Raw genomic sequence first — 23,956 nt, 5'->3', positions numbered from 1 at the left:
ATTGGCAAAAATAATTTTGGGTTTTTTTTCAATGTTGTCTCATCCTCTCTCGCCTGTTTTGACCTCACTCTGTATTTCTTAAAGCTATATTGACTAATTCTTCCCTTCAAACTAAGTAGACTTAACTCAAGTTTCAAGTCTAACTTGAATGTCAACTCATGTCATATTTTTATCAGTGATTCAAATGAATGAAAGGTGATGCTTTTGTCAAAGGAATGGAAGACACAGAGTTTAGAGGGAAAGCTAATAGGCCACATGACAGAAACAAAACACAAAAAAATCCCCATAGATTAAAACCAAATCTAAGATAAAATTGATCAGGGTTAAATGTACAGTCCTCCATTTGCATTTTTTTAAAAAAAATAACTCTACAAGTTAAGAATGACAAAGATATTGCTAAATAATAGTTCATGTGAAAATGACTTGAACATTTTAGTGGACTTTTAACTCAGTATGCATTAGCAGTGTGAAATAATAACCAAAAACTCTCTTGTGATCCTTGATTGTAGTAACAGAATCATGGTATCCATGAGATATGCTAGTCCTATATGTCACCTATATGTCACCTCAGTCAAATCAAAAAGAAGTGCTGTGTTCAGTTTGGGATGACACATATTTTAGGAAGGATATCAGAAAAACTGAAGTTTGCTGATATAAAAGATGGTGACCAGAATATTGAGGGAACTGGAAACCATTCCAAATGAAAAGCAGTGGAAGGAATTTTGGATATTTAGCCTGAAAAAGAGACAAAATACATCAGGAATATAATCCCTATCTTGGAGTTTTGGTAAAGCAAACACAGAACTAGGATCATTAGGCAAAGTGTCATAAAGGATGATTTTGATTGATCAATAGCCATAATAAAAGATAATGGATATCAAAGATGGAATGTGTTAAGTTACCTTTCACTATTGGTCAATAGTGTTGGCTGGATAATCATTTGTTGAGTGTTCCTGTTGAAGTAGATGTTGGATTAAATGAGTTTGGAGTTCCACTTGAAAGAAGATATTGTCTCATTCTTTGTAGCCCTAGAACCTAGTAACACAGTGTCCAGACCCTTAGTAGGCACTTAATAAAGTGTTGGTGATTAATTTTATAGGAATTTTAATATGTTTTTCAAACTAAGAACATCTGGATGTAATTTTCCATTGAAATGCTACTTTTTTACATTTTTAATTAGTTAAATTTAACTAGTATTTGATTTAAATTTTCATCAATGAGTATTTTAAAGAATGATTTCTTACTTTCTTTATATTTTAAATTTATAATAATTCTTGACATACATGACATTGTTGTTTGACTCGTTAAAACACAATAAGAAAAAATTAAATTATTTACTAGTTAAAATAAATGTTATTAAATGTAACAAATAATTTTATTGGTGATTGCTAGAGGATATTTAATGTTTAAAATAACAATGACCTTATGTGTGGTAGACTATAATGAAGTAAATTGGGATTAAGAAGAATTATTAAACATATACATGTATGCTTTAATCATTATTTACTGAATTGAAGTAAGTTAGATTCCTAAGTCACTCAAATGTATGTAAAAGAATCCCACACAAGAGGTCTTAACCTTTTTTGAGTAATGAAATCTAGGGACTGACCCCTTCTCAGAATGTTTTACATATATGAAATGAAGTACAAAGGAATTGCAAAGAAAACCAGTTATATTGCTATAGTTACCAAATCATTTACAAAATAAAAGCAAGTTCACAGTTCTCAGGTTAAAAGATCCCAACCAAGATATCTTTATTCTTTAATGTTTATTCTTTAATCAGTTGAAGGAGAAAAAAAAAACTTAGTTGGTACATGCATTTAATTATTGTTTCAATATGATCACAAAAGATAGTTCATCCACATAAACAGGGACAGTCCTTGACATGACATTCCATCTTTTCAAGGATAAAATAGAAAGGGTTCTGTGCTCAGTTATCTGAAGACAAGCTCTAGTCATATGATGATAAATTCTTTGAGGGCAAGAACTTCCCTTTTTTTTGCATTTGTATCCCCAACTCAGCACATATCCAGGGCATTTAATAAACATTTATTGACTAGTCATAAAGGAGCACAAATTTCCTTATCACTTTACAGTGTCCTTGTAAAACATCTGCATTTGGTGCTCTCTGAAGATAGCTATAGATAACAAATATTTTTCAAGAACCTACAGAATACAGAGTCTTGTGCTAAATCCTGAGTTAGATACAAAATTTATTAAAGATGCCACCTCTGTCCACATAAAGGTCTCAGTCTAGTAGGGTGTGATAGAAATACAATAATACTTTTTTCATTATAGAAGTATAAAACAAAATATTACTTTATCTTAAGAACAAAACCATAGGAATTACCTGAATTTTGAAGATGCTAAGGAGCCAGCCTTGAGAGCATGCTTTAGGTTTGTAAGTTAATGGTACACAGTTCAGAAAGAATTTTATTTACCCATCACACTGAAGTACCAATGACTTAAATGCCATTGATTTCCAGGTGTGATGTTCTACTTCTTCAAATCCCACATTCTCATTTTAACTTTTTTATTTTACTTTCTTCTGATATGCTTTTAAAAATTTGATCTTAAAATATAAAGTTAATATTTTATTTTTTAAATATTATTTTGAAAGATTCGTTATCTATGAATACATCTACAATTTCATATAGCTTCCAAATCCTTTAACATGACAGGAATGGAGAGATGGAAGTGATGCCTTGATAGCCTTAAGATATGAGGAGAAAGCAGAGGAGGATAAGGTTCATTGGCTGAATCCTCTGAAATAAACTTGGGAAAATGTAAACAAAACTCACACAGAGTAGGCAAGCATGAATGAGGCATATTTGCTTTGTTGAAGGAGTGATAGAGATTGCAGACCCACTTAATATTTGATTACACATTTAGAAACTTAGGCTTAAAGAGGATAAGTGGAATGTCCAATTTCATTTCTCTTCTGATTCCCAGATCTAGACTGTTCTCTCAGATTTTTTAATTAATTAATGTTAATTAATTATTTTTATAAAGCCAAGCCTAATGAAATCTTTTCATTTCTTAAACCATTTGTAAATCTTCAAACTTCTGAATAAAATTAAATATAAAATTTCCTCATTGTAATATATCCTTGGCATAAGTTCAGCAGAAAAAGAAACCCAGATACTTTCAAGTTAAGATCTTATTCTTTCTTTTTTTTAAGACTTCATTTTTTTTAAACAAATAACAACAAAGGCCCTCTTCTACTAATAACAAACCCTCAAGGCATAGCTTAGTAATTGCTTTGCTTTCATACATCCATTACATAGCCCAGAAATAGAAGAAATAAAGTTTCAGGTAATAGATAGGTGCAGTAAAGCTAAATTACATAATAATGGTTATAAATGCAAATTATGCTTTCAGTGTAAAGGTTCAACACAAAATGGTTCACTCAAGACTCTTATGAGTCATCAAACATATCATTCCCAAGGGAGTAGTAAAAGAAGGCTTGTCAATTCCTATCATGATCTGAAAAGATTTCATTGTATTGCTGGTGGTTATATAAAGATGGGATAGGGGGCCACCTTGCTGATTTACCCCAGGCCATCCTCTATTGAGTAGCATTAAGACTCCTAATTAACAGTTTTCATTTTAAAAGCTGCATATGCAAATGACTGATGGACACTGTCCAGTGCCTCTCATGTTTTTGTTCAAAAAAAAAAAAAAGAAAGAAAGAAACCTCTGCAAAAATGCCCAGCATGGAAAGGACTCTTGGTTCTGACTTATTCTTTTCAGCTATAGCCACCCACATAAATCATGTCATTGTCTTAAAAAATAAAGCAGAATAATATATTTCACTGCAGATACTTCACTGTTTGTCAAGTGGCCAAGGTCAATCACATATTCTTAATCCCCACCCCCTTTTTTTAATTTAAACCGTGAGAAGTGCCTCAAAACCCTTTGTAATATTACCTAAAAGTTATCTTTAAGCTTCTTTTTAAAGAATATTTCTCATTTTTCAAAAACTCATGGACTCTAGAGAATATATATTAATGAACACAACTTCAAAGATCCCTGAGTCCAACCCCTTTGTGTTATAGGATCCAGAGGGCTAGAGTGACCAACTCAAAGCCACACACAAGGTTTAGTGATATCATGTGAATTTGAACCAGCATCTTCCATCTACCAGTCCAGCAAACTTATCTCAACAGCCCAATGGAAATGAGTGGGATAGTGCTTTTCATGAAGTTCTAGAATATCCAGGTTTTTACTTTAAAGGTTTTTTTGGGGGGGGGTTGGTTGTTTTTGTGGATTTTTTATTGTTTTGTTTTTTGGTTTTCATTCTTGATTTTAACAACTTTGCAATTATTCTGGGGTTTATTCTCCTTCAAGCAGAAAATCCATACCAGTTTACAAATTAAGGTGCTCCATGTGATATTTGTGGATTTCAAACAGGTTATTTTTATTAGAACCTCATTGTTATCTTTACTTTTTAAATAAATGCTTTGTGAAAGATTGATTTTTTAAAAGGGATACGGAATTGCTTTAGTACTGATTATAATGGCTTGTGTTATATATAGCAGCTGTTAATTTTCAAAGTGCTTTTATATACACTGTCTCCTTTGATTCTCACAATTCTTTGAAGGGAGTGGGTCAGGTGCCATCCTCATTTTACAAATAGTAAATAGAGGTAATAAGCTCTTTGAGAGATCCTGCAGCTAACAGCAGAGCTAGGGTTCCAGGGCTCCAGGCTCTGACCAATATGTTTTTCATCTTAAACTGTCTCTCTAGTATTTGCCTGTTACAAAGAGCTATAAAATATCATGGTACTTTCTGGTGACCAATTTTATAATATGCTTTTTGGAATATTCTGCACAGTATTTCTGGATCTTTTCAGTAAGGAATTCTACTCCAGGGATTAACTATTCTTCCATTGTTACTGAGTAAGCATTGAATACAAATAATAAACACAAGTGTTTATTGAGTTCAGCCACGTAATCATCACCTTTGTCTGGTATATATTGGCTCCAGAGTAAAGAAACGAGCAAGTAAATCTGTAGAGCAAGATGACTTCTCCCCTCCCTCAGGATTCTAGGGATGAGTCTAGAAAGCAACAGAAAACTGTAAAGTTTTCTAATGCTATAATTTACTAACTGCTCTAATTTCTTTTTATTTTTTCAGTCATTTTTCTGTCCTATCTGACTCTTCATGAGTGGTTTGCCAATTCCTTCTCCAGCTCATTTTACAAAAGAGGCAACTGAGGCAAATGGGGTTTAGTGATTTGCTCAAGGTCATCCAGCTATAAGAGTCCAAGGCCAGATTTGAATTCAGGAAGATGAGTCTTCCTGACTCCAGGCCTGACACCCTATATACTGTATCATCCTCCAAAATCAATCACCAATTAATGTCTCCCAAAAATCAGTGTGACCATTATCAATTATCAGTTAATATCAGTTAACTTCAATTAACTAGTTTGACAAAGGAATATTTAGTGAAAAGATATGGCAGGACCTTACATACAAAAGTTTCCCAAATGAGGAACACAACAGTTTTGCTCTCCAGATAGAGTGGGCTCTCTGACTTAAAGTGCTGCCAAAAATATTCTTCCCGTTAAATTCCATTATAGGTACATCAGAGCCAATCAATGAATCACTGCCTTGCTTTTAGGACAAGCTGTCTAGTATATTCACTGCTGGGCAGAATCAATCAAATAACTTCTTAGGGTTGGATTCTGTCAAGGATTTGGCTATAGAAGACAGCTATAACTTAGATGTTTTGGAACTCACAAGGTCATTGGCTGGTCCATTCCTCTCTGATATTTATTCACAAAGATAGAAGAGAAGAAACATAACAGAAATGGAAGGGGAAAAAATGACATACATTCACAGGGGATCATGTAGGATAAGATGCCCCTTACCTGAAGGCTTACAAAATTTCTTCTCTCTCACTTGAAAGAAAGGAGAATACTTTCATCTACTTATTCCTTCTGTATGGGTCAGCAGCCAATAAAAATTAATTACAGATAGTAAACTATTAGTGAATAGTTTCAGATGCACTTGCACTGAATCTATTTATCCTCATATAGTTCTACAAGAATACTAAGATTCCTCATGGTTGAGACTAGGAAGAATACATCACTCATTTTTCATAAGTGTTTATTGGCCTGTCCTCCCATTACTTATATATGAATGTGTCTGGATAGTTATGTCTATATTTCTCCAAATATATTCCACACAGTCATGACATATCACATATGATATAATTAAAAGCAATTGAATCCTCTGTGGTATCAAAGACCAATGCATTACCTAAAACTCTTTTATTACACTATGATTTTCTTTTGATTTATAGCTACAGATTTTGGAGCTTCATTTTCAGAGATACATTGACCTAGATTCATCATTGGATCAAACATTTTGCTCAAGAAGGGTGACATTTCTGATTGGTGCAGACTAAGTTGCTTTTTTGATACTATTTATGATCAACTATAATCAAACTGTTATTCATTCATTATCCAACAAATATTTTGTCATTTGCCATACAGTAGAAAATCTAGTAAATTTGGAGTCAAGGGACCTAAGTTTCCATGTCAAGTCTACTAGTTAAAAGCTACATGCATTTAGACTAGATACTTCCAACTCCATAGGCCTTCACAACTATTATCCAGCTATTCTCTACCATACACCTTCCATATTATCCTATAAAGAAAGAACATGTTCTATCAAGCATAATTTTGTTCCTGTTGAAAAAGAACCTCCATATTACTGACCCCGTTATTATTTAATACTATATGTTTGTGAAACTGGTTGTAAAGCTGGATGTCACCGCTATGGCAGTGAAGACTGAATGTCACCATTCTTAAGAAGGGTTTCTGAAAGGGAAAGAGGTTTATGAGGTTGCCCACCTTTGAGTCTCTTACAACGCATTGCTAGTTATCAATGAAAAATATTGATAACCTAAGGAAAGTGAATAGAAAAGGAAACAGTTGTGCTGAGTCTCCATTTTTTTCCCAGTTCCAACTTTCTGAGATCTTATATGATACTTAAAACATAATCTTTCAGAACTGGGTGACCTTTCCAGCCTTCTTGAACTTCATTCCTCTCCATCCACATGATAGTCCAGCTACACTGATCTGTTTGAATACTTACACAAGACCACTTCTCAACTGCACACCTTGCACTCCCCTTCCCCACTCCCTATGCCTGGAATGTAATCTCCCCTCACCTCTAACTCTTTTTTTACCTGAAGGGAAAGTTTCTACTGTGCTTATATTTTAGATTTTTTTTTTTAGGTTTTTGCAAGGCAAACGGGGTTAAGTGGCTTGCCCAAGGCCACACAACTAGGTAATGATTAAGTGTCTGAGACCAGATTTGAACCCAGGTACTCCTGACTCCAGGCTGGTGTTTTATCCACTACGCCACCTAGCTGCCCAAGTACGCCACCTAGCTGCCCTTTGCTTATATTTTATATGAACCTAGTTATTAACCTGGTGTCTCCTCCATGAGAATAGGGCCTATGTCTTTCATCCCAAGCATATATAAAGTGCTTAAAATTATTTTTTATTAATGACACCCATTTCTTCTGTCGCCTTAGCCTTACTTTTCTTATCTATAAAGATATGATGATGACAACAAATTGCTTACCTTACAGGACTTCTGGAAGGAAAGGTTTTTTGTTCATGTACTAAGTACAATGTACTAAGAAATGTGAATTATGCTAATAATTAATATCTTAAAAGCAGTAATATTAAAAGAATAATTAAATTTGAAATATTAAAAATTAAAAATATTTAATCACCTCCCAATAAAACTTCACAATAATATTTGCCTGTGCGGTATTGCTCAGAAAAAGCAAAGCATTTGTGGCCACTAATGACTAGCATTAAAATTTAATTTAGAAGACAGTCTCCAACCCTGCTCATTATATTTTCCCTACTGTGTTTTAAATAGTGTTAAGTGTTTCAGTAATTACATTTGTAAAAGTAAAATATCCATGAGTAATTCCAGTAATTATTTTTTTTAAATTGTCACCAAACAAACAAGAAAGAATATAAAGGAATCTTTGCAAGAAGGGAAGTTCAATTGCCTAACTAACCTAGCTGTCTTCTTGTGTATGCAGTTTACAGATGAGTACACAAGCTTCTCAAATCACACACTGCTTACTCCCCAATTAGAAAACAGCTTAGTGTTGTAAACATCTGGTGATACCAAGGACTGGGAATCTCATTGAAGTTTCAGAACTGTTTTTTCCTTTTTCTTTTTTTCCTTGTTCCTCTAAAATTTGCATTTTTTTTTGTCTTTTTCTATGCTTTAAGAATTAATATTTTTTTTATTTCTGCAATAATCATTCACCAAATCAGAACTCAGTCTTTGAGAGAGAGCCTAAAAACCTTACCACAGCAATTTATTTTTAGAAACACATTTCTTATTTTGTGTCTTACATTTTCTAATTTCTATATCAATTACAAGATAAGTTGTACTTGTGAATTCATGGTTCTACAAGCTTCACAAAAATAGATTGTATGTTATAAAAGAGGTAATATTTTAAAACAGCAACAAAAATGGATGGTGGCTAAACTATTATTTCATCAAAAAATGTAAATATTTTACACACTTGGGGTAGCTAGGTGGTGCAATGTTTAGAGTACTGGTCCTAGAGTCAGGAGGACTTGAGTTCAAATTAGCCTCAGACATTTAATAATTACCTAGCTGTGTGACCTTGGGCAAATCACTTAACTCCATTCCCTTGGGGAGGGGGGGAACATTATTTTACACTCTTCTCTTTTTAGGCAAGGTTTGTTTTGATAGCAATTAAATGAATGGAGGTGCAATGAGAATGAACTCCTTCCAGAAAGTACGAAAAGGAATTGATCATTTCTTCTTACAGCTTTTCTTCTCATACATTTCTTCCAAATTCTTATTCTATTACAATTAGCACTTAGGATTCAGAGACTGAAGGAAACTAATAGACTATTTAATTGAACCTCTTCATTTTGTAGATAAAAATTTAAGGGTCATAGAGGTTAAATGACTTTTCCAAAGTCACCCAGATAGTATCGAATGAGGTAAAATTTGAATTCAGATTCTAAAATTCCAAAATCACTGTTCTATACACTACCACGCTCTTTAAATATTTAATTATATTTCTGTTATTTAAAAAGAAACTCTTTGTTCTCTTTACTCCAAAGTTCCATTAGTACATATTCTTTATATATTTTCATTTTTTTATGAAACAGTGTATTTTTGAATAACTTTACCACTTGAACTTTTAATAGAACAAAAAAGAAACTTAACATCCGTTATCTTAATGCTTTACTGAAAAGAATCATAAATGATCAATGGGTAACAATATTTGAATGTGATTATTTTCACATTTGATTATTTTAGCCTGTTTATTTTCATTTCTCTATTCCCTTTGGAGCCATTTTTATTTCTTATCTCACAGAATTCTTGAGAGGGAAAGACATAATAAACATTAAAGGCTAGCTATTTTCATCATCATCTTTATCATTATGATTTGGAAAAGACTCAGAAAACAGATCTTAAGAAACATTGCAATGAAAGAATTCTCAATGGAGAAAATTTGAGAAATGAAGAAAATTTGAGAAATGACGGAGCAGAAGTTTAAGGAAAGAGGATATTTATCAAATACTAATTCCTCCCTTTTTTTATTAGGCAATACTTAGGTATTTTTTTTGCAAGGCAATGGGGTTAAGTGACTTGCCCAAGGCCACACAGCTAGGTAATTATGAAGTGTCTAGGGTGGCTAGGTGGCGCAGTGGATAAAGCACCGGCCCTGGAATCAGGAGTACCTGGGTTCAAATCCGGTCTCAGACACTTCATAATTACCTAGCTGTGTGGCCTTGGGCAAGCCACTTAACCCCACTTGCCTTGCAAATAACCTAAAAAAAAATAAGTGTCTGGGGCCGGATTTGAACTTAGGTACCCCTGACTCCAGGGCAGGTGCTCTATCCACTGCACCACCTAAACAAGCCCCACTATACCACTTAGGCACCCCTATACTTAGGTATTTTAGATCTAGAATATCATTCAGTACAATGGAGCAGTAATTTACTAAATGAGATTTCAACAGTCCTTAAAAGCAAACACATATTTTATTCTTTTTTTTCTTTTGGTTATATACATATTGAGAAAAAAAGGTTAAACTATGATTAAAAACTTACTTCTGCAAATCTTCTCCAATGGAAAGAATGCTTATGAATCCATCTATATTGAGAACTAGAATACTGATTTATCATATATCTAAGATGTCTTTTTATTAACTAGTCCTTTTTGCCTAAAAAGAATGAATGTTTATAGGAGTTCTTATTATAACTTCTTTTTAAGCTATAAAAAAATCAAAGAAATTCAAAACTAAAATCAACTATCAAAGTTAAATGCTGTGTTGTTTTTTGTTTTGTTTTCTTTTTTTCTATTGCAGTGTGGAAACAATTAATGATGGAAACTTTCACATAGTGGAATTGATTGCAATGGGTCAGAGTCTGTCACTGTCCATTGATGGTGGAAGCCCTAAAACCATTACCAACTTATCAAAGCAATCAACTCTGAATTTTGATTCCCCCCTTTATGTAGGAGGTAAGAAACTATTTAAACCTGAACATTTCCTGATTTGAGCCAAAAATATTAAAAGGTTAGAGAAGATTGCCAAAATGATGTGATTCCTGCTATCACAGGGTTGTGAATTACTACTGACTGATAACTAAAGAGAAATACAATCTAGTTAGAAAGGCAAGTAATAGAAGATTGCTCTGAAAGTTGAGGCAAGGATTCTAATCTAGGACCCACGACTGACAAGTTGTGTGACCATGAACACTTCTAAGTTCTAGATTTCTAAACTGTAAAATAGGAGAATTGGATAAGGTGATCTTTTAAATCTAAAATTTAATTATTAATTCTCCTTAGTGTGAAATAGTTTTGAGTATGTTTATACCGGGCAACTTTTCTCTCTGTGATCCATAATTAGAATTTTCAAATACTACTACTTTGAATTAAATCATAAATGAAGGCATTTGTTCAAAATTTTATTCTTGAGAGGGGCAATATATCTAATCTGGATATAAAGATAATAAGCACTTGGTTTTGATTGCACTGAGAACTCAATATTTGCTCATCCTTCTTTCATATTTGTTAAGGCACTTCACAAATCCATTATGTTCCCAGTGCTCAATAGGGAAATGATAGCTACTTCAGTGATATAATCAGACCATCTCTAGTGTGACCGATACAGTCTGAAATATTAGAGTTACTTAACAAATGCTTGATAATTGAGTAAAACAGAGTAGTGCATTTTGGCATTGGAAACTGCTACCAAATATGACTGTTCAAGAAAACGTATAGTACTTGTTAAGGGCAGTCAGGTATTAAGTATTTTTTAACTGTTTTCTATGGTCTACACTGTACTAAATGCTACAGAAAGAAAAGCAAAAGATGTTCCTGACCTAAATGAACTCACCTTCCATTGGGGAAAACATAAAAAAAAATGTAAATACAATATGCAGTATAAATTGAAGGTCATCTTGGAAAAAAGATTAGCTAAGGGTTGGGGAGGGTGGACTGAATAAGACCTTTTTCAGAAGTGGGCTAGGGGCTGGTGTCATTGGATCATATGGTATGTAGGGGAAATGAAGATGAGAAAGTTACAAGCAGACAAAATTGTGCAGAGTTCAGAAAAACCAAACAAGACATTTTACATGTTATTCTAGAGGTAGAAGGGAACTACTGAAATTTGTTAATCAGACTGGGTGGCATGGTCAGACCCTCTTGGTAGCTAAGAGAAGGTCACACAGGATTTGGGGGGGATTTGAGGCAAAAAAGATCAACTAGACACCCATTGCAATCATCTAGGAGTGAGGCAATAAGGGTTGAACCGGGGGGCCAGTTCTATGAGTTGAAAAAAGGGACATACATATGAGAGATATTGTGAAAATGAGAAAAAATATGATAAACAAAATATATGGGGTGACTGTGAATGTTAAGAAGTTAAGAATAACACTGAGATTATGAGCCTGAATGCCTGGAAAGATGGTGATTCAAAATAATAGAGAAGTTCAGAAGAGGGGAGAATAGACAAAGAGATCATAAATTCTATTTTGGATATGTTGAATTTAAAATACCTATGGGACCTCCAGGTCAATACATCGAAGGGCAAGTTGGTAATATAGGCCTGAAAATCTAAAGCAAAGTTAGAGCTATATAAGTAGATTTAGGAATCATCTGCATGGTCCAATAGGAATTGATGAGATCTAAGCTAGCTAGTATAGAAAAAAAAAGAGATAAGGATCCAGCATAGCAATGTTAGTGGACAAGATATAATGAAAGAACTGAGAAGGAGAGTTCAGGCTAAGGAGGTGAACTGGGAGAATAGGTATTGAAAACCCATATGAAAGAGGAATGTTCAGCTCTATCAAAGGTGGCAAGAAGTTCAAGAAGAAAAAAAAAGTTCAAGAAGAAAGAGGTTTAAAAAAGAGACATAAGATTTGACAATTAAGATTTCATCAATAATTTTTGAGTGAGGAGTCTCTATTAAATGATGAAGTTGAAAGACATATTTCAGGGAATTTAGAAGAAAAACAGACAGGAGCTCTTGTTTTTAAGTACAAATAAAAGGTGTTTTACCCCAATAAATAAATATCCATAGTTTTTTTCTAAATACTATGAAACTCTGATGATTTCTAATATTGGAGTTATACTGATCCTTTTGGAAAGGATAGTTAGTTTTTGAAAAAAAATAGTCCATCATTCAACAATGGACACAGAGTGCATATAAAATAAGTATACAAAGAGTAAATAGATAGCAACTGGGTATGTGTATTTTGGGAACTGAATTTCTTTATCGTCATAACTCTTATACTCACAAAAAAATCATTAAAAAGCTATGTAAATATCAGGATGCCTCAGTGCCACACTCCCAAAAAAGTTTGATTTTAGAAAATGTTTCCTTATTCCAAAATGCCCATAATATAATAAATTTGGGTACATTTTTCCTAAAGTGGACATTACAACTCATTATTTTTTGAGACCTCATTCTTTCAAGTAAAGACTGGATGAGTAGCTTTCAAGAATATTGTAGTTGGGAATTGTTTGAGGTTGTACTAGATCATTGCTGAGGTCCCTTGAAACACTGAAATTCTGAATTTTGTCTATATCTTTTCATAAATCTATTATATGGTATTTACTCAGCATAGTAGAGGTCTTCTGTCTTTTTAAAATGTTTCTGTAGGGAGTTCATTGATATCTTCTGTGCTAAATAATTTCCCTAATTCAATTTAGCCCATTCTCTTCTTCCTCCTCTTCAACTTTAGACTCAGATCATTGTCCACCTGTAGCACTTGTCCAGGGGATATTAGCATCAGTGTCACAGTGTCACATGTGGGCTTTTCATCTGCTTTCTTTTACTTTCACTATAAGACCAGACAACTTCCTGTTCCAGTCTAGTATGCTATTCGTGATGTCCTTTATATTTCTTCCCACAGCCAAGCCATCATTGGTCACATTCTAGTCATCAGTAGAGGTGGTATAGTGGATTGAGCACTGGACTCAGAACTCAAAAAATTCAAATCCTACCTCAGACACTCCAAGCCATGTGACCCTAGGCAAGTTTTCTAATCTTTCTGAGCCTCAGCTTCCTCATCTGTAAATTGGGCATTAGAAGAATAATAGTTATCTCATAGTTTTTTTGTGACCCTTCATATATAATTATATAAATTATATATATATATATATATATGTATATATATAATGCTATATAAAGGTGAATTTTTGATCATAGGATTAGTATGCTGCAATCTACATAGTATTACCTTGCTGATGAATATGTTTTTACATTGTCTTGAATTCATTTTGTGATTTTCATATCTCTGAAATATTATTGGGAGAATTCTGGCTTTAGAAATAGAGGCTTTTTCAGTAGGGAACATTAAGGCAATTTTCTGCTTGTAATCCATCCTATTTTAGTCCATTTTGGGACCATCCCATTGTTTTTCTTTATTGTTTTCGAAGGAAAATTCATATCATAAGTTGGTAGTGGGTTTGTTTTATTTAAAAATATACCTTTTTTTTTTCATTTGAGCACACATGCATATACTTGTATTTCACTCTAGAACAAAAATTGCTAGGTTTAGATAAGCAGGCAATTACAGATCTTTACTTACCTGCTGTTACATCAGTTGCTTATCTACTCCACTAGTCCCTAAACCAGAAATGGAAACAGTAACCATCAAAAGGTGTTTTAAGTAAGGGAAAGCATGTTGCAAGAATAAAGAATTAATGAAACAGAAGCACATGGCTACTACCAATTTAGGTAAAAAGCAAAGTATTAATTTGCAAAGTAAATTTCTAATGTCACTTATAAGGAACCTAGAGATAAAAGCTAAACGATTTAAAGAGTAGCAAACATCATTAAAATAATGAAATAATTTCTCAATATCATTAATTTGAAGGATATACCTCATTTATCTATATATAATTTTTCTTGGGGCTCAAAATGAACACACAAAAAAGAAATCATCTTAGTCTAATTTTCACAATTTAAAGATGACCAAGACTAAGACCAAGATAAATAGATAAAGAGAGATTAAATGATTTTCCCAAGAGTAGAAAATAAACAAAAGAAGCAGCATTTGAATCCAATTCTTCTGGTCCCAAATCCAGTGATTAATCTTTTATTTGTATAAAGTCTGAAAATTTTTTCTATAAGGCTTCACTGAGAGTGGAACCAGGAGAACATTGTACACATTAACAGCAGCATTGTGAAATGATCAACTATGATGTACTTAGCTCCTCTTAGCAGTTTAGTGATCAATGACATACATGGACAAATATGGAAATCTGTTAAACATGATTGTATATGTATAATATACATCAGATTTCTCACTGTCATGGGAAGGAAGGAGAGAAGGAAGGAAAGTAGAAAAATATGGATCTCAAAGACTTATAAAAATATGAATTTTGAAAACTATCTTTGCATGTGATTGAACAAAATAAAATGACATTAAAAAATAATACTTCGGGGTAGCTAGGTGGCGCAGTGGATAGAGCACCGGTCCTGGAGTCAGGAGTACCTGAGTTCAAATCCAGCCTCAGACTCTTAATAATTACCTAGCTGTGTGGCCTTGGGCAAGTCACTTAATCCCATTGCCTTGCAAAAACTAAAAAAACAAAAAAAATCAAAAAAAAAACCTTAAAAAAATACTTCACTGAATCTATGATATCATAAATATGAATACACCTTCAAATATACCTTATCAACCAATATGACTTTTCAACAATTTCACCATAAATCTTCCATGAGGGTTCATCTAATGTACTGCAGGTCTTCCTTTAGGTCTTTATTGTGTCAGTGGAGCAAATGGGCTGCCATCTTTTATTCTCTCTTTCTTCATGACTGATCCTCTTCCATTTCCAATCATTCATATCTGAGATAGTACTTTTTATCCCACTTCCTATAAGTTATCATTAGTCATATGTTATAGCCTACTTAGTCCAAAAAAACACATTTCTACATTTTCCTTAGTTCAGTTATTTTTCAATCTTGTATGATTCTTTGTGACCCTATTTGGAGTTTTCTTGGCAGAGATACTGGAGTGGTTTCTCATTTCCTTCTCCAACTCACTTTATAGATAAAGAAACTAAAGTAAACAGGGTTAAGTGACTTACTTAGGGTCATGCAGCTAACAAGGGTCTGAGGCCAGATTTGAACTCAGGAAGATGAGTCTTCTTAATTCCAGACCCAGAATTCTATTTCCTGAGTCACATAGCTGCCCTCTCTCGTCCTTTGAGTAATCCTCAATTGCAGTTCTTTAGAAATTGTGGCATTCCATGAGTTGAAACTATCATCAAAAGCACAGTACCACCAAAAAGTTACCTGATCTAAAGTAGAGTTTTGTTTTACAAATACAATCCATTCCTCTCTTGGTCCTAGCAATTAGATGGTTCAATAACTAAAGGCTTGTACTTAAAAGTCAGAAAGATCTTGGTTCAAATCCTGCCTTATACACTTATCAGTTTTCTGACTATGAGCAACAAATAGAATCTAACAATAACAATAAAATAGTTATTTGCTAGTTTCATCATTTACTCCTAATTCATGTCTAAGGCCTATTGAATGTTAGGAGAGAAAAAAAATATCATTTTACCTACAGAATCAACTGAGCAATCTAGTTAAGGGTGAGTAAAGTCTGCCTATAGCTTCTATGGCCCCAGCTGAAATGCCTCAGAAAGAACATTCATATTTTGACCAATAAATTTCAAAAGGAAGTTTGTCTTGGGTTACTTTAAAAATTTTAACCTTCATCACAAACCTCACACCAAATTGGAGGAGAGTTTTCTCACAGTTTGCTTTTATGGGTCTGGAATAAGGGATGAATCAAAGCTCTTTGATTCAGCTATAGCAAGGCATAATGTAAGGATCTCTATCCCTGCTGTCAATAAACCTAATTTCAAACTCCAGTCCCTTCTTAGTCCTATGCCCTAGAATAAAGTCAACTATTCACTCTGAGCCTCAGTTTCCTAATTTGCTAAATGAGGCTAATTGTACCTGCCTTCCCTTCTCATCAGATTTGCCATAAACAAAGTGCTTTGCATCACTTAATTATGACATGATTATTATGTACCTCCCCTTGATCTTGATTTGTTAGGTTTTAATTAAAAACTGTTTTGTCAAGGCTTTTGAGTTACTTTGGAAGGGGAGAGTGAAGAGGACACAGGGGAACCAGCAACGCAGGGAGGAATAACCTTGAATAGAAAATTCACTTTGAAATAGTGATGACTGATCACTTTGACATAATGATGCCTGAATAGCTTTTGATCATTTTTTTCAAATTATCTATAAATAAATGAATTTTTATTCTTTTTAAAGCACAGAGACATTTTATTTTTTTTACTTCCTAAATTTTCATTTCTCTACTCCCCAACACCAACCAATGAGAATGAGAGGAAAAACAAAATCTATTACAGATATGTATAGTCATGCAAAATCCATTCCATATTATCCTATTCTAATTTTTTTAAAGAAAGAAAAAATATATTTCAATATGCACTCTGAGTCCATGAGCAATCAATGGAGGTGGATAATAGTATATTTCATCAGATGCCTTTAAAATGTGGTTGGTACTGTATTGATCAGAGTTATTAAGTATTTTGCAGTTCGTTATAATATTGTTGTTACTGTATAGATTGCTCACTTCAGTTTTCCTCATTCATAAAATTCTCAGATTTTTGTTAAATAATCTTCACCCTTTTTTTAGAACAACAGTATTGCATCACATCCATATACCACAATTTTTCATCCATTTCCCATTTGATGGGCATCCCCTTAGTTTCCAAATTCTTTGCCATCACAAAAAGAGCTGCTATAAAGACTTTTGTACATGGAGGTCTTTTTCTTTTTTTCTTCGATTTCCTTAGGAAAATATAACCTTAGGGGTCATAGCCCTCAGAGAAATATTACTATGCATTTATTATTGAGATGATGGGATTTTAGGGGTCTGAGTGCCCATACTGTATAGGGACTGCATTAGCACTACTATTAATAAAAGCAGTGTTTCTTAGATTCATTGGTTGCAATTGAAGATCTGCCAGAATCCAGAGTCTCAAAGCCAACTCTATTGGCACACTTACACTACTACCACAATCAGAATATAAGGGAGTCACTCTGAGTAGATTATGTAATCCTTCCTTTGGTAAAAAGGGATATGTCCATCAGGAAAGAGAAGAGAATCTGCTTACATAGATGTATTCAGACTTTCTCTTGACCCTGAGGTGAACTGGTTGACTGCTGCATCAGCAACTCATCCAGGGATTGTTTTTCCCAAATCCTGGCTTAGAACTTTGGAAAAATTGCTCCATTCTGCCAATATAGGGATTACCAAATGTGGTATGTATACACAAACACATACACACACACACACACACACACACACACACACACACACATTCATTATAACTTCCATGGTTGTGAATTGTTTGCTGAAAAATCCCATTTTTAGTTATTAATGTCTTGGAATTGGAAGACTCCCTCTCAGCTAGTGACTGAAAAGGAGATAAATGAATCACACACCACTCCCCAATGGTTTGATTGCTTTCCAAAGTTAACCATTCCTCTGAGGCCTGACCACAACCCATGCAGTATTGCCTCTGACAGATAAGAACCTAAAAATCAGAGGGGCCCATTGACATGGGCTAAAATGATGAACCTGATAATAACTTCTCCATGGGTAGTACAGTAAAAGTTGGGTCTACATTGATTCATAAGATCTTAGCATGATTGTGGGCCAGGAAAGGAACTGCCCTCTAACGGTAGTATGTTCTTGCCCAAGGAATGCCTGGAAGGAACAATGTTGCAGCTCTACGCCAATCCCCTGGACAGAATGGCACCAGTTTCCAGGGGTGCCTTCGCCACCTGTACATCAACAGCGAACTTCAAGACTTCAGGAAAGTGCCCATGCAAACAGGCATTCTGCCTGGCTGTGAGCCATGCCATAAAAAGGTGTGCGCCCATGGAACATGCCAAACCTCAAGCCAGTCAGGGTTCACCTGTGATTGTGAAGAAGGATGGATGGGACCATTATGTGACCAGCGGACCAATGATCCTTGTCTTGGAAATAAGTATGTCCTGATAATAACTTGTTTTGAATGTTAGGAGGAGGGGGAACTCTAGGAGGAAGAGGCTGTTTATAAAACAGGGACCTCTCAAACCATTACTGTTGTATCTCCCATCTCCATTCATTCATCTAAATGAACATCCCCCTCCTCCTATATATCTTGTGTAATGCATTTCCATTCTCTTGGGTTCCTTTTCCCTCTCCTCTAGATGCATACATGGGACTTGCTTGCCAATCAACGCATTTTCCTATAGTTGCAAGTGTCTGGAAGGCCACGGAGGTGTCTTATGTGATGAGGAGGAAGAGTTGTTTAACCCCTGCCAATCCATTAGATGTAAACATGGAAAATGTCGACTTTCAGGGCTCAGACAGGCCTATTGTGAATGCAATAGTGGATACACTGGGGAGAGCTGTGACCGAGGTAAATAAAGCTTCTTTGTTCATATCACTCAGGACTGGGCTGAAGGGTATGTGAAAGACTTCAGAAATGAGAGTTGGTTGTTTTTTTTTCCAAATGGGGAAAAAACTAGGACACCCATTTTTCACAACCAACAAAGACTTTTACTAATTTTTTTTTCCTCTCAAATGACTGAATAAAGGCCCTGGGTGAGAAACACTTCAAGCTTCTATACCAACATTAAATAGAGATAGGAAATTATTTTCCCATCATTTGTTCTTCTATAAAAACATACAGGTATTTTTTTTCCCTTTACTCAGGATTTTTTTTTAACAGCTCAACTATCCAGTTTACCTTCTGTGTTTTCTCCATCTGAGAAGCCAGATCTTATACCCCTACTTCTAGTTTTTTCACAAACTATGCTTTTGACTGCTCAGGTCCAACTGATTTATCACAGCAAATTATGCAGGTGAGATGGATGAAAATGAACTGACTCTTTTTAGACTCACCTTTATACCTTTGCCTTTGTCTATCAAAACTTGCCCTCCTATTCCACTGCAGCTGGCATTTATTTATTTTGTTTTGTGTATCAGTGTGACCAGATTTGAAGAACGTGCCCATGGAAGCTTTTAGCAGATGTCTCCTTTTGAACGGGTTTATACTTGGGTAATTTATGAAGTTAGTGGAATGTAACTTGTATTAAGTAACAGATTGAATAATATTAAACTCCAGGTCTAATAAATTAAATTGTATGCTCTCTGAAACATTTCCCTCTGGTAAACAAAACCAGCTGTTAGCCATGTAAAAAACTAAAGATGTGTATTTTTGTAATAAAGGAAAAGATTTAAGAATCCAATTTTCTTGTCACTGCAATAATATTGTATTTATAGTCAGTGTACATAACATTCATTTTCTGAGAATAAGGGAACACAGATTTTTTTTTGTTTTTTTGTTTTTAAACAATATAGGTCTATGGAACCAGCTAATAAGACATAACTACCAAATTCCATCACTAAAAATAACAATCACATTTTTAAAATGGCATCTCCTGAATTGAATGTAGAATCCTCTTCTTAAGGAGCACATGACCTATTGCTATTTTTTTTCTCTCCTAGAAATCTCTTGTAGAGGAGAGCGCATTCGAGATTACTATCAAAAGCAGCAGGGCTATGCTGCCTGCCAAACAACCAAAAAAGTATCCCGACTAGAATGTAAAGGCAGCTGCTCAAGTGGCCAGTGCTGTGGACCTCTAAGGAGCAAGAGACGGAAATATTCTTTTGAATGCACTGATGGGTCGTCCTTCGTGGACGAGGTTGAGAAAGTGGTGAAATGTGGCTGTACAAGGTGCCCCTCCTAAACATGTCCCCAGCACCTTTGTCTTTGAAAATGTTGTATACTTATTGACCATGTTGGACTAATTAATGCTTCATAGTGGAAATATTTGAAATATATTGTAAAATACAGAACAGACTTATTTTTATTATGAGAATAAAGACATTTTTCTGCATTTGCAAAAGATTGAAGTGCTTGAACTAAGACTTCTCCTAGGCCAGAGGAGTTTGAAGAAAGACAATACAAAGAGCATTACAGCAGTGAAGGGAAGAAGCATAACTGCTTTTAACACGGATTCTTCTTTATAACATGCTGAAGACAAATGGATGCAATACCCAAGGGACATTCAGCCTACAGAGCATTGTTGGAAAATTGACCTGAACAGAAGGCCTATTATATGTGCACTCATTCATATCAGTACATATCACAGATCCATTAGAGCAGACTAAGCGTGTGCGCACAGACACACACACGATAAAAACAAGCACACACATATGAATAAGGATTCAAGTTGGGTGAATGGGAATTCAGAGTGTACAGATAAGAAAAGTATTTTGGGCATATTTGAAAATATCCTGAATAAATGGGTTCCAGTAATGGAAAAAGGATTTGGTTTAAAACATAAGTAGAATGAGATCTCATAAAATATTCTCAAAATATATTCTTAACATCAGGCATGTTAGCAAAAGAAGCACACAAAAGTGTTCATCTACCTTTTTCCAGTATTAATTTTTTTGTAATATAAATGTTAAAGGGGACACAGAACCAATAGATTACTGATGGATAAATTAGTAATATGATTTTTTTTTTGTTTCTATGAGTTTAAACAGCCCTATACAGTATTCAGTTTCATTGAGAAATATTTATTATATCAAAGTACTTTGTACTTAACATTTTTAGGCCATCCCTTTTACTGTTTTTCAATGGTTTAATATATATTAATTTATATTTATCCTGATATTTTTGTATTTTGGATTTTTTAAGAATTAAAATCAGGATTTATTATTGTTATTATTATTTTTTTTTTGCAATAGGACTAACATAGCCTGTTGTCTTGGGGTAAATATTTTTGGTCTGGTTGTTTTTCTTAGCATCTGCCCTCTGGTGTCACTAAAAGAATCTAAAACCAAAAGTGACCATCTGACCTTTTGTTATAAATGCTGTCAAACATCAAGATACCTCCCAAGAAACTGTAACATATAAAGAGGAAAATTTCATTGCAACTATTTTGCAACTATTGGAAAAGGAATGTACCCCAGTTCAACATATACATCCCCCAAATAAAATGATATATAGAAAAATGACACTAGAAAATAGTCCTTTTTACAAATTAATATCTCCTCAGAGTTCTTTACCCTTTTAAAAAAAACTGTAATATCAAGAACTGTGACTTTTTTTTCCAAATAATAAAACTACTTTATTACCCTGTTCCCTATGTTAACATGTTTGCTGCTAAATGACAACGTAGAATTGGTAATGATTTATAGTGGGTTGTGCTCTTCTTTCTTTAAAATCCCAGGGTACCCTGTAAAAATGCAGATGTTTCTTTCCATTTTTTTAAAGCAAGAAAATTAGATGTACATGTAATAATGCAGTGTGCTTTGTTTTATCTGGACTAATATCAGTAATGCTACTGATGTTTGTAAATTAAACAGATATTTACTTCATTAACAGTTTGGTGGTATTCTTAGAAACTGGGAAAATTTTAAGGGGCTCTCCTTAATTAGATGTTATTCAAAGTTGTCATAGTGGGAGGGGGAGTATAAGAAAATATGTGCCTTTTTATTGCATGCTTAACATAATACTGCATCACAAACCTTGGAATGGCCAGAGGAAAACAGTGTTAAATACAAAGGTAGTGCTTTTGATAAGAAAATTCTAATGTGAAGTTATTCCACGGGGCATTTTCAGGTGAATTCTGTCTGAGCCAAATACATCTCTCTCTGATTCCATCCTTAATTAGAATTAGGTAAGAAAAGCAAGCATTAGAAAGTGGAAAGAATACTGTATTGGAGAAGCTGAATTTGAATACTGACTATACTAGGTACATCCTGCGTGGCCTTGGGAAGTTGCTTAACTTTTCTGGGCCACACTAATATGAATGATTTAGACTAGATCAGTGGTCCAATGGTTTTTCTATTCTATAACTACCTTTCTACGACAACAAAAATGTGCTGGACATGCCTAGACTAATTTAATATGCTATTTATGAGTAATTATTTGCAACTTAAGGTACCATTAAAGAATTTTTTAGTGTGAACCTCTTGGACCACTATTATGAATGCCAATGGAATTTGAGAATCATTTAAAGGAGTAGATCATCTCTAAAGGCCCTACCAATTCTAAATCCTAGTATCTGACCTAAGATTTCAAAAAGAAAAAGCAACATATATATATATATAATATATATATTATATATATAATATATATATAATATATATATATGTGTGTGTGTGTGTGTGTGTGTATATATATATATATACACACACATATATATATATTTTCTCCTCATTTCACTATTGGAGCAAGCCATTTTAGACAGAGAGGAACAGGTTGGTCCCAATGGGTAAACCTCATCCCCCAAGACAAAGTCTTTATTGTACCTTCATTTACTTGTTTGTTCATTCATTTACTTTGTAGTCATTGAAGTCTTGTCTCTTGGGTGCAATGTTGAGTGATGCTTATTATTGAACCAAAATGTTTATGAAGGTAAAGAAATATTTACTTTAGATTTATGTTTGCTATGTTTCTTGGACTCATGTTTTTATTTCCTTCAAAGATGTTATTGTGAACAGTGTTTACCTTAAGGACCAGTGAAGATGAAACAGCAGATAGAGCAAAAGGACTCTGATTTTGATACAATGTAAAACGTTTTCTATTGATCAAAATGAAGATGTGGTATATGCTAAGTGGTGTAACTGCAAAGGCATTCCTCTGGGATACCACTGGGAGTTCACTCACTGTTATAGATTTTTTTGTGTTTGTTTAAGAAAAATGCCGACTTTGAACCCAAAGTGGAGTCTGAGTAGTTTTCAGATTGTATTTTTCTCCTCCTTGCTGCTGAATGTGCAAAATAAACAAAAAATGCAGCCACTGCTGAACTTGGAATTGATTAAATGGTTCATAGACCATTATTTGCTTAGACACAAGCTCCTTGGGGCAAGTGGACCTCACTTGAAGAATCCTCTATCTGCAAAGCTTTGTAACCAAATGGCTAAATTAAGAGGTAATTATTCATTTTGTATAGTATTCTTCACTCTACAAGGTTCACCTCAGAGTTTCTTCTCTAAATAGATCATACTTCTTTTGAATTTTAAACATAATCAGATCCACCTTCCCCCACAAAAATGCAGCTAAAATATTATGAGGCACATTTCTATTGCGTAAAGTGAGTGAAACATGTAAGCAACAAGAACATTTTGACATATACCTTACATTTTATGCTAAATTCTTTAAGAAAATTAATACCTTTAAGTAACTTCTCTGATTCCATATTACTGAACAATAATAATATGACTGTGAAACATTTTTTAGGCTCAAGATCTCCAAAAGTATTTTGTACCTTAGAAATGATGACTTATCCCTCCTAGATTACATTGAAACATTTGAACTTTTTCTTGCAGGGTAGATTTTCTTGGGCATTTGGGAAA

The 23,956-nt window shown here is 34.0% G+C and overlaps 1 protein-coding gene across 2 annotated transcripts in view; it reads left to right on the top strand.

Annotated features, from left to right (window-relative positions):
- SLIT2 (slit guidance ligand 2) overlaps positions 1 to 23,429 on the top strand; it is a 388,308-nt gene extending 364,879 nt beyond the window's left edge. For both annotated transcript variants that reach the window (XM_074229717.1, XM_074229716.1), the window contains 4 exons: positions 10,399 to 10,553; positions 18,293 to 18,581; positions 18,787 to 18,998; positions 20,090 to 23,429. In XM_074229717.1, the coding sequence (XP_074085818.1) occupies positions 10,399 to 10,553; positions 18,293 to 18,581; positions 18,787 to 18,998; positions 20,090 to 20,331 (898 nt within the window). In that variant the 3' untranslated portion in view covers positions 20,332 to 23,429. The remainder of the gene's footprint in view (positions 1 to 10,398; positions 10,554 to 18,292; positions 18,582 to 18,786; positions 18,999 to 20,089) is intronic.
- Positions 23,430 to 23,956: the final 527 nt, after the last annotated feature.

This window comes from Macrotis lagotis, chromosome 3, assembly GCF_037893015.1.
Source record: "Macrotis lagotis isolate mMagLag1 chromosome 3, bilby.v1.9.chrom.fasta, whole genome shotgun sequence".
In the NCBI taxonomy this organism is placed as follows: Eukaryota; Metazoa; Chordata; class Mammalia; order Peramelemorphia; family Peramelidae; genus Macrotis; species Macrotis lagotis.
This window is presented reverse-complemented; position numbering and strand designations above follow the sequence as displayed.